Below are 12,489 nucleotides of genomic sequence, written 5' to 3' on the forward strand. Positions count from 1 at the left end.
TGATGGATGTCATTTTTGGACATGAATCTGATGAACATGTTTGAAGTTCTCCCACTGAGCATGGCTATGGACTAAGTATGACCAGGACTATTTTTGAGGATTTAAAAAAAACTGAATTACATCCCAAGAAACATTTACCTTGTTGCCCAAATTCTATTAGTTAATAATTAAACAAGAGTGTATGGTAGAGTTATTAATGCCCATTTTCATATGACATGTAGAGGTAGATTAAAGGTGAACAAAAACAAAAGATGACATAACTGGTATATTTTGAATGTGCATATCTTTTTATCAGCTGCTGTTTACTTAAATCTACGCTAATGATTTAATCTAAGTTGGACAGTTTATTAGGTACACCTTCATACTCCAATGAGCTCCAAAGCATTTAAAGCCGGGGAAAAGCAGGCAAGCTTTTTTTTTTCTCCCATTATTATTATTATTATTCTGTCTGTTCTCTGTGGGGAGAAGCTGGCAGTCAAACAGCGAGATCATTCACACTCTAAAGTACAGAACAGCTAAGCAAAGATGGAAAAAGAGCATCACCGTCGGTTGCGCGTTGGACTGAGACCATGACTAAGCATTCCTTAACGGACACACGGCCTTTTAGAAGTCGCTGCATGTCTTGGGGCTTTAACAGAATCACGTTGGACCATCGGAGGTGAGAACTAGAACAATGCGAGTTGCTAGGCGACAACAGGACACTCGTGCAAAGTCCTACCAGTGAGTGGCGGTATTCAGAAATGTGACAAATAGGCTAAAGGCAAATTAATGATCCTATGGTCAGAGGAAGTGGGAATAAAAGCATGGTAGTATCGACACATGCATTTTAGCTTGCAGCATTCACAAAACAGTCTGCTAGCTTAACGCTAAAACAACGCAATGCAATCGGTGTGCGGCGGGCCTTAGCGTTACTGCGCTTGAAGCTCCTTTTCACACTGTTTCATCTCTCATTCAGGCCCTTTCAGTCAATCATCCGCACTCTTGAAATATTAATGAGGCGTCGTGGTGAATTTGCGCAAAGCGTCGGCGACACCTGTGAAAGGATCTTAATTAGCATTCAAAGAGAATCAGTCCTTCAGAAGATCGCATGCTTTATTAATCAGGCTTGTTACAGCGAGGTGTCTCACTGTACCGGACGAGCTTATTCTGACAAGAGGACGGACAGAAAACAAAAAGCTAGTAAGCAGTAATATAAATAACATGGGAGAAGTTAGAACTGGATGCTTTTCATAATCAATACAGATTCTCATGACAGAAATATTGAATTGTAAATATTGGCCTCTTGGGAAGTTCAGTTTTGAACCACGACTGTTGATGAACATTCATTTTAATTGGGGACAATATGACCTTATCCTGGACAGCATTGTGGCTAGCGGATAGCATGTCTGCCTTACCATGAGGAAGTTCTGGGTTCAAATCAAAGTTCTGCAAAATTGTAAATTCTTCCCGTGCTTGGGTGGCTTTTCTCTCCAGGGTAATTTTTAGTTGGAAATGTTGTATATGTTCCAAGGGGACATTAATAGGAATTATTATTATTATTATTATTATTATCATTATTTATTTATTATTTATTTATTATTTATTATTATTATTATTATTATTATTATTACTTGACACTCATCATTAAGGGCACCATCCTAAATGTAATTTAATTCAAGGCAAGGCAACTTTATTTATATTGCTTATTTCATCCACAAGGTAACTAAATGTGCTTCACACAAACAAAAGCACAACAAATAGAACATGAGACTGCAAAGCAAAGAGAACGTAGCTTATTAAAATAAATAAAAGAACGGAGGACATTTAAGCACATTTACAACCAAAATATTTAAAGAAATTAAAATAGCAAAGGAAAGAATGAAAAAGTAGCTTTCTGAAATTACTAAAATACCACAGAATGAAATTGATTTTAATAATGCCTTAAAGACCTTAACCAAAGGAATGGTGTGTGTGTTGGGGGGGGGGGGGCATTGTTCTTTTTTCTTAAAAAAAAAAACTGGATATAAAGGCATTTATGCAAGACAATATTGTTATGAATTTATCTTGTCATATTCTCCCATGAAAAATCCTCAAAGTTTAACTTATAAAATGAAGGGACCACATATTTACTGATCCTCTTGCAGCTATCATAAGGAAACAAGAAATTATGTAAATTTACTGTCAATAAGATGAAATGTTGCAGCGTACTACAATTTACATTACTGAATATCATAGCAATGTGTGTATATAACATGCAAGCATGCCCCCGAGGGATGGATGAATGCTTAACGCTCTGCAGACTCCCACAACTTTTTTTTTTTAGAGCTCAGTATTGTTCATTCGATTTGACATCATCATTGCTCTCCTTTTTAAAAAAAATAAAAAATAAATGTTTTTTTTTCGCTTTATTTTATTTTTAATTTTTTTTTAAATATATATACATACAGTATATATATATATACACACACATATATATGTTTTTTTTTGTATGTGGGTGAGTATGTGTATGTGCGTGCGTGTGTGTGCGTGCGTGCGTGCGTGTATTCATCAGTTCACCTAAAGCCCATTAAAAAAAATCCCATGCTAATAATATAATATAATAATAAATTGCCAAATGCAGAAACATCAATGTAAGTTATCACGATATAGTGGCTCTCGCTAACAGACAGAATTAAGTAACCAGAATTAGGTTAAAAAATTCTATCTACGACTTTCTGCAAACATGGACAGCAGACTCCCACAACTAACGAGGTACGAATTACCTTGAAGATGCGTGCTGCAATACAGCCGATCAATCAAAACGGACCGAATTTGTGATACGGATCTCGTTATAGTGTGCCTAATAATATGGCCAGTCTTTTTACAAAAAAAAAAAAAAACGGTTTGAGAGAGCTCTGAATCAGAGTGTCAGCCGCTCACAGCAGATGGCGGAGACAGTTGAGATGGATAAAATGGTCTTTGTATTACACGCGCACACGCACACACACAGGCGGTCACATCGTCTCAAAATCAGAGATTATAATCAGCAATTGTTGCCGTGTCAAAAGTGTTGCACGTAGATATGAATCACGTTGTTCTATCATTGGGCACAAATAGCTGACATGCATGCTGATCTTATTGCTTTGTGCAGGCGGGTTCAAGCCAATTGAGCAATTATTGACAGTTTCACTTGTTGCTTCCTTCACTTTTTAATCTTACATTTTTTTTCAGCGTCTCTCCAGTACTCATTTTCGAGCGCCAAAAGAGAAGTTATCTGTGCCCGATGGCGCATTATTTTTAGCCCAGAGCGTCCCAATTTCAAGAAATATTAACGCGACTCTTGCGTAAGAGCAAACTCCATTCAGGCTGGGCCATACCAAGAGGCTGATTTTCTCTTTTTGGAGCCACTCGGGAAGAGGAGGTGCGTCAAAGGCCGGTTGTAAACATACATAACAGTTGTCAATGTCATGTTTGTTTTGGTTTTATACAGTGGTGTTTAATGACCAAAAAAAAAAAAAGCATAAATACCTCAAAATTAAAATACAATATTGTGTGTTGGAATAATCAATATAGGTAGGATAATAGATTCCATAAAGATAAGAATTTTGCTTTTTCTTAGAACATTTTGTCTTCAGCAAGTCAAACGTAAATGCAAATTTATTTTTATTTTTTTTAATCCTCTTCTGTCAGGAAGGGGGGGCTTTAGGACCCAGATGCGGGAAGGCAGAGCAAGGAGGCCCAGGTGTAGTCCAAGAAAAAAAGGTTTTAATTTCTAATCAAAAAAAGCTCTCTTCAAAGTACAAAATAAATTGAACTAACAAAACATGAATCTAAACATGGCTAAACAACTTAGGCAAAACTAACAGCATGACAGGGTTCCTGACAAGGCAAAAAAGGTCAGCGTGACGTGGAGAAAGACTTACAACAACAACAACAACAACAACAACAAAACTTGAACTTGAACTATAACTTGGGAGGGAACAAATAACAGGCAGCATGACATGAGGAAAGACGTACATAACACAATGAACTGACACAGACAGAAGACTAAATACACCAACACTAATGACACAACAAGACAAACCTGGACCAGACACAAGTGGCTGAGGGCACTGATTGGATGACACATGAGGGTAATGAGGAAACAATCAGGGATCAGGGTTGACACACACACCACACGAGGAAGGGCAAGTGACCAGAAACGAGATTTTCAAACTAAAACAGGAAATGACAAGACAAGGGGAACACACAAGGCAAACAGAAGCTAAACGTGACAGGAACTAAACATGACATCTTCTCTGTTCTCAGAGAGGTGGCCCAGATCGACCAGTTCCTGCAGGAGACTGCGGCGCGCGAGGCCAACGCCAAAGTTCGCCTGCAGCAGTTCATTGAGGAGCTGCTGGACCGAGCCGACCGCGCCGAGAAGCAGCTGCAAATCATCAGCAGCTGCGGCACCACGCCCAACGGAAGCCTGGGACGCTGCAGTCTGCAGGGCAAGGGCAATGGACGCCAGGTAAGAAAAGATTCATGAGTTTTCCAAAGGATTCCATTCTCTATTGGTGTGTAAATAGTTGTTTGTGCCTTGCGGTTGACTCGGTCCTTGAGCGCCTGCGGGTTTTGGATGTGTCCCTGCTCCAATGCACCTGTTCCAGTGAACAGGATCCTTATCAGGCTTATGCAGAGCTTGCTGATGAGCTTCAGGTGTGTTGGAGAAGAGAAACATCCAAAACCTGCATGACTCCGGCTCTCGAGGACCGAGTTTGGACACCACTGGTCTAGGGTGTACTAATGTTTTGTCCCACTTTGTGTTATTAGATACAATTTAGCTCAACACAATTGTAATTTTCATTATTTTATTTACTGTTAATTTTATTATTATATTTCTATTTTTGTATTTTACATCTTGTGTTAACACCAACGTTGATTTTAAAAAAATTAAAATAAACCATTATTTTGCCAGGCATGTTCCCCATTAGATTTTGATCTAATGAACTTATGAAGTCATAAAAGTGACCTTACCTAAAATGTTATGGGCAAAAATGAAATACTATGTCACAGTGATATCCTGTTTGGATGTTAAATTGTATGGGGGTGAGAAGCTACCATCTTAAACCAATGCCACCTGGATCCAATTTGTGCATATAAAAAATATAAATAATAATAAAAATATAAAAGGAAATTAAATTAAATTAATTAAATATTAAAATTGTAATATTACCAGAACAACCCCCAAAGTTTACCAGTCTATCATTTTTATTTTATTTCCATTAATAAAATTATAATGATAATCCAAAAAACAATGTTTATCCATCTATCTATTTACAAGTCATAATCTAACAAGAAAACAAGTCTGTACTTTACTGTACTTACTAGAGAGGCCAAACAGACTAAATCATATTTTTTGAAAGTGAAGATATAATACATATTACAAGAAAGAAAGGTTGAATTTTACATGAATACAATTGTAATTATAAAAAAAAAGTTGACACCAATTTTTTTTTTATTTTTTACAAATATGAGATTTAAAAAACAGGGGTGGGTGGGTGGGGGGTTGGGTCATTGCATGTACTTGTAAATGACATAAATCCACCGGAATACACTCATAACTAGAATGAAGATGTATTATTCAAAAAAAAAAAAAAAAAGGTCAGAATGAAGATGAAATACTAGCCGAGATACATAAGATCAATAAAACAACCTTGTTTATCTCATCCCACATTGATTAAAACGCAACAGCCGAGCGTGTCACTTATTTAGATCATCATCCAGAATCTCCGAAGAGGAGGCTCGAGAGACAGAGAGAGAGGCCACCTGCTCAATTGCACAGATGGATGCGTTTCCGTGGAAACCGCTTCTTGCTTCTCATTCAACTTTGCGATATGATTTTCGATGTGATGTAACATGCTACAGATCTGCCATCCGCTAAACAGCTTGTCCATCCTGTGCCTCTTTTAGCCAGAGATTCCACATTAATTGTCATATCAAATCAATACCAAGCGGGATTTATTTATTCAAGTTTTTAGGCGTTCCCTTTCGGTGCTGTTTACACCGGCAAAAACACACAAAGCAGGTTTTTACAGGCGGCGTAAAAGGGATTCAGGTAACTGAATAGCCACAGCTCGTTCAATTGAGTCACAGGAAACAAAGTGGCTATTCTTATGTAATACCGCATGTGAGCCGTTAAGGTTTTGCTGTCTAATGTGCGCTCGACTCTGGTCTAACCTTAGATGTACCTCAAGCATTACATCCTAAATATAGACTTTCGATGTAAAGTCAAAAGAATTGAGTCATAGGATGCTTGGTAACTTGTTGCTGCGTGAAGGAAAGCCCAGAGAAGTCACCCAGCCACACACACCCACACACAGCATCAGCGAGCACTCGAAATGTCGCATACAACAACAGTGCCGCCTATCTCATCAGAGACTTAAAGTCAACCGCAATAAATCTTTTTTTTTTTTTAACAATGTGTAATTTTATTTTAAATATTATATAATTTTATAATTAATTTTTTATATTTATTTAATATAGTATATTATATATATTTATTTATATAATATAAATTTGTACACATACAAATATATATAATTTTATTTTAAAACCCACACAATTTATTACAATAAAGTTTTTTTTTGATAAGGTTAAAGTGGTACTTTTAAGAGAAAAATCTAAATCTTTCAGAATAAATTCTTAATTTCACAAGGGAAAAAGTACAGTAATTTCTGGATTACAAGGCACACCTGACTATAAGCCTTGCTAGCTAAATTTGGGTAATACTCGAGTTTGTTACACATATAAGCCGCACCGGTATATAAGAGTTCCCGCTCATTTATTTTCCATAATGAGGGCGCAAATTGCCGGAATACACCACAATATGAAAAAGTGGCCATGTTATTACAATAAAGTTGTTTTTTGATAAGGTTAAAGTGGTACTTTTAAGAGAAAAATCGAAATCTTTCAGAATAAATTCTTAATTTCACAAGGGAAAAAGTACAGTAATTTCTGGATTACAAGGCACACCTGACTAAAAGCCTTGCTAGCTAAATTTGGGTAATACTCGAGTTTGTTACACATATAAGCCGCACCGGTATATAAGAGTTCCCGCTCATTTCTTTTCCATAATGAGGGCGCAAATTGCCTAACTGTCGTTTTCTCTCCTACTGTATTTGGGCTCACCTTGGTTTGTCTTTGCTCTGCCTGACGCTCTTGCGCTTCCTTTAAAATGCGCCCCCTTGTGATCTGATGCATAAGCCGCACCTTAGCCTCAGCGTCGAATGCAAGTGAAAAAAGTAGCGCCTTATAGTCCAGAAAATACTGTACATATATTTACAGGAAATAATTGCATATTTTTTCCTTAACCGCTTGTCCTCACAGGGGTCGCGGTGGCACTGGAGCCTATCCCAGCTAGCTTCGGGCAGTGGGCGAGGTACACCCTGAACTGGTTGCCAGCCAATCCAGGGTTGCATATTTTTACAAGAGCAAAATTCTAATATTATAACTTTTTTTTTTTATTACCAGAATGTCGAATGAGAAACTTTTCAAGATGTGGTATGCAGGTTGAGGAGTGGCACGCAAAAGAATCACTGAATTAAATGTTTTCTAATATTTCTTTAGAAACACTTTAGGTACAGTTTTTTCCTCCTATCAGGGATGTGATTTTTCCGCTAATTCGCGGAATTCCGCTTTTTTTTATGTCCCCCCCCCCCAAAAAAAAAAAAATCTGATTTTTTTTATTTTTTATTTTTTATTTTTTTTTAGTAGTAGTTCATTGTGTATGCACATGACACTCCGACAGATAACATCTTCTGCTATAACAAAGACATTTGTGGTATGCTCTAATATGAGTTACTTTTCATTTGGTTATGATACAATTATTTGTTCATGAAATTTGAACTCTTCAACATTATTTATGTGTTAACTTAGTAATCACATTAGTTGGATATGATGATATTCTCAGTGATAGTTTTTAAAAGCAAAGGCAGTCCAATGTTTTTGAATGTGACTGATTTTGAGTTGACTAAAACTGCCATTTTATATGGGATAGTTCAATATACATTGAAAATTTATGCTGTTGTTTTGTCTATTTCTTTGTCATGTGAGTGCATTGAAAGTACTTAAAAACACGGAGACCCCCCAGACCCCCGGCTAAATTTTCAGATAATTTCGCTTTGCTCAAATCACATCCCTGTCCTATATTTAAGCGCAGTTTTAACTTTTAAACTGTGCATAATGTTACATTACTTTTAAATATAGCTTTTAGGAGTAAAAACCTCCTCATTTTTGAATAACACCTACCTAATACACTTATTTATTTTAATGTTGCTCATATTAGTGGTACTGGGACAGCAAAGTATTTTTTTTGAAATAGTACTTGATGTTAAAAGTTTGAGAATCAGCCACCTAATAAAAGCTTTGACCTGCTCTGCAGTGACTGCTGGCTGACCTGGAGTCAGCCTCGTCGATCTCATACTGGGAAGGTTTTTTTACATTTGAAAAGGTCTTCTTTTTTCATTTTTTTTTGTGCTCGCACGTTGTTTCAGTTGGCAGCGGTTCACGTTCGCGTACTGTACAGTAGATCCGGATCCAAAAGCTCCGGTAGCAAACAAACAGCTTCGGGCAAGCGAGAGTGAAGGTCAGCTTGTGCTCACGCTGTAAAAATAGTCACGATGAAGCCTTCTCAAGACTGTGCTCATGTTCCTGTAGCGCCATCTCCAGGTCAATTCTCATCTAAAGAATTCGTTTCACACTAGTAGCTATTTGCTATGGCTATTATGCAATTGTACATATTTGTTTGCAATAACTGCTGCAATACAGGACATGAGCTATCACAGCCTGCATTATGTTATGTGATGAAACTGCAAATGAGGCTGCTGTTCATTATCATGCAGCAGTATGAATTTATGTTTAGTTGTATTTAAAGCCTTCGAGCCACTGGGGAAGCAATTAAAGACACAGCGGGAGCATAAAAGGTGTCTCCCGCCCACATGCAGCCCAGCATGCATGAGCATAGGTCGCGGTAAAATACACTTTGCCACAGTATTAATACAACTTTTTTCCTTCGGACTTTTATGTTTTCTGAATAATCGACGTCTTGATGTTTGTCTACAGAGAAACTCAAGCATCTCTGGAAGCACAAGAGGCATCTACCAAGCATCCGAAAGACGCTCTTCCCCCAGTACGGGGTAAGGTGCAGCTTTTCCTTCTATTTTTCTTAAAGGGGAGTTTGCTATTTTCAAAAAACACAGATTTTCATATTTGAGAGCTCGGACTAACACTAAAGATCCGCATTCGCTATTCATGTTGACATTAGCCCTCGAATGACCGAATCAACTCAAATAGATTCTCAATGTACTTTTGCCGGGAAAAAAATGTCATAGTCCAACAAATGAAAAATCCAATTGAATCGAAATTCACTTAGTGCACTTTTATCATATTCACTTATCTCATTCAAACGTATTAGAGTGTGGCCTATACCAGCGCATTCACACAGTGTATCAACAAAAATAAAGGTTAACCTTTTTACTTTAAAATAACTTACTTTAACCTTCTGGATCCCACGCTACCTTCACAACTGCATCGTTGGTCCCAGGCCTAAATACATTTATGTTGCTACTAGCGTCATCCTAGCTAGCGCTAATCTAATTTGTCTCTCAGGTCTGTTGACCAAGATGACAAAATTAATTTTGTTTGTTGCTAACGCAGCGTTAGCCAACACTGAGGCGTTAGCTATAGCCTGCCAACAGCGAGGCACTAGCTGGCCAAATATTCCCATAACTACTTCTGGGCATTTTAAGTGATAAGCAGAAGGAAAAAAAATAACATTAATAAAGTGGTTAGTGCTCAATGTTGTCTTTTTGCCTAGAGAAAATGTGATTTAATTAATATTCACTCAATAGTGCACTTTTACAGCACTTCATCATGATCATATTCACAGTTCACGTATCTCATTCAAATGTATCATTGTGGCCTATACCCGCGCATTCGCAGCGTATCAACAAATGGGAAGGTTAACCTTTTTACTTTAAAATAACTTACATTTACACGCTACCTTCCCAAGTGCATCGTTGGTCCCTATATAAATCAATGTATGTTGCTACTAGCATTATCCTAGCTAGCGCTAAGCTAGTTTGTCTCTCAGGTCTGCTGTCCAAGATGGCAAAATTGTTTGTTTGCTGCTAGCACAGCATTAGCCAGCCAACACTGAGGTGTTAGCGCCTGCCAACAGCGAGGCACTAGCCGACCAAATGTTCCCAAAACTACTTCCGGGCATTTTAAGTGATAAGCAGCAAAAAATATAACATTAATAGAGTGGCTATAGAGCTCAATGTCTTCTTTTTGCCTAGAGAAAATGTGACATCAGACTGAGTGCACGTCACTTTCTCCTACCGATTGAAAGCCAATCTGTCATTTCCGAAGACATGCTACACTCGATCTGTCTCAGTAACACCTAGCTGTCTTCTTCTGTTAGCTAAGAGTGCGACTGTACAAATAGATATCTTGGGAATATACTGTGTTATTTCACACATTGACATCCAGTCTCTGCATGAGGTCCGACTGCGCCGCCAGTTGGGGTGCAAATGTTTCCTGTCGAGACGTCACACACTTCCCAGCCACGGGTTAGTCACGACGACACGCGTTGGTCCGACAGCCTTCTGTCTCAGTGATGAGCTCCTCGTCTTGGATTAACTGGGCAACTGTTCTGTGACCTCAGCAGATATTTATACAGCCAACATAAGCCTGTCTTGCGTCAATTTAACACCACAAGTGATTGCTTTTTTTTTGTTGTTCCCCATCAAGCTGTGCACAGTGGACATTTCTGTATTTCCTCAAATAGTACCCATTGATCGATAGTGCCACTTAAGAAAATCGACACCTTTTTTCCCATCAGAAAACAAACAGGTAGTGGTAATCACAGTTCACAGATGTTATTTTTCACGCAACTTTATAGAGTTAACTAATTATCCCATTTGAGCTCTTTTGCTAACTAAAACAGAAGTCTTTCATTACATGAAGGATTATCATTATCACGTTGTCGTTCCAGCGCATCAGGTCGGATCAAATCGGTCTCACAGGGTTCCGGCGGGTACGACAGCGACAGTGTGGAGATGCACCCCATGGAGGAGTGCCCCGAGGCTCAGTACTACCACATGCAGTGCCGCCTGAACGAAGTGGCTTACGAGCGCTCACCTGGATGCGGCGGAGGGGGGAGCAACTGGGGTCTTCGTAAACAGGCCATCCAGAACTGGCAGCGGCGGCCTTACAGGAACAGCACCGAGGGCGAGGAGGGAGACGTGTCCGACGTGGGCTCTCGGACAACCGAGTCCGAAGTGGACATGTGGGAGCAGGAGAGGAGAGCGGTGGCGGAAGTGCAGCAGTCAAGCGCACCGTATCCTTACCACGGCAGGGCCGGGTATCGACCTAATGCAGGTAACAAGGTCCAGGTCCAGCTAATTGTAGTTAACTAACTAAAGGTTAACTCAAAATAACTCAATCTAAAGTTGAAAAAATTGAAATTAAATTTTGTTCACAAAATAAGAAAAAAAAATTATTCAAAAAAAATTATAGAAAAGCTGAAACAAAAGTTAAACACCAACTACAGTGACGCTCATTAAACTAACTAAAATGAAGTATAGGCTAATTGTAGCAAAATGAGATTGCAGTGTTCATTTTAAATGTATTTAATTTTGTATTGCTGTACGTACGTATTTACCTGTTGTTGTACTCGACAAATACTCAATAAAAAAACTAATGCTAAAATTAATAGATACTAAAATAAAATGAAACATGTAAAATAATAATAATAATAATAATAACAAACCACTCTAAAAACGAATTGACTAACTGAATGTAAAAAACAAAAGTCAAAATGAAATAAAATCTAATGAAGAATTCAAAACTATTATAAAATTCTCATTATTGCAGTAATTCCCAACCCTTGTGCTGTGGGAAATTATCCAATAATTTATTTACTCAAAATAATGTATCTTTGTTCATCTATCTGTGAATCCCTGCATTAATGGAATGTTAAACCGAAAAAACACGCCAGCACGAGAAGCTAACCTAGCATGCTAACGTACATTCTGTACACTCGGCGCTCCCTGTCAAAAAAAATGCACGGCAGTCAGAAGAATCAAATCAAAGTCCTTTGTTCACAAAAAGCTAATGGAACGGGAACAAAACAGGAAGTGGCAACACTACTTAGCAGTATAAAAATGTGACATTTAAAACAATTATTTCAATTTTTCTGTCCTTCCTTATTCATTTTTTGTTGATCTTACATTATTAATCATCAGTAATGACTGAGCGAGTTGTATTCTACTTCTTTTCAATTTTAATGACCATCATTGAATGTCACAGTTCTGAGTTTGAATCTCGGTGTAAGCTTTCCTGTGTTGTTCTTTTCGCCGGCTATTCCTGCTTCTTCCCACATTCCTAAAACATCCCAAACATGTTAGGTTTATTCAAGACTGAATTGTCCATAAGTGTGTGTGTGGTTGTCTTTCAATATGTGCCCTTGCGATTGGCTATTGTACC

General features: G+C 38.0%; 1 protein-coding gene across 1 annotated transcript in view; it reads left to right on the forward strand.

Moving 5' to 3' along the window:
* Positions 1-12,489, forward strand: part of fbxo41 (F-box protein 41) — a 61,570-nt gene that overhangs the window by 34,351 nt on the left and 14,730 nt on the right. The window contains exons 6-8 of the mRNA XM_077571341.1: positions 4,267-4,471; positions 9,064-9,137; positions 10,997-11,382. Of these exons, the coding sequence (XP_077427467.1) occupies positions 4,267-4,471; positions 9,064-9,137; positions 10,997-11,382 (665 nt within the window). The remainder of the gene's footprint in view (positions 1-4,266; positions 4,472-9,063; positions 9,138-10,996; positions 11,383-12,489) is intronic.

The sequence above is a fragment of the Vanacampus margaritifer genome, chromosome 7 (assembly GCF_051991255.1).
Source record: "Vanacampus margaritifer isolate UIUO_Vmar chromosome 7, RoL_Vmar_1.0, whole genome shotgun sequence".
Taxonomy (NCBI): Eukaryota; Metazoa; Chordata; class Actinopteri; order Syngnathiformes; family Syngnathidae; genus Vanacampus; species Vanacampus margaritifer.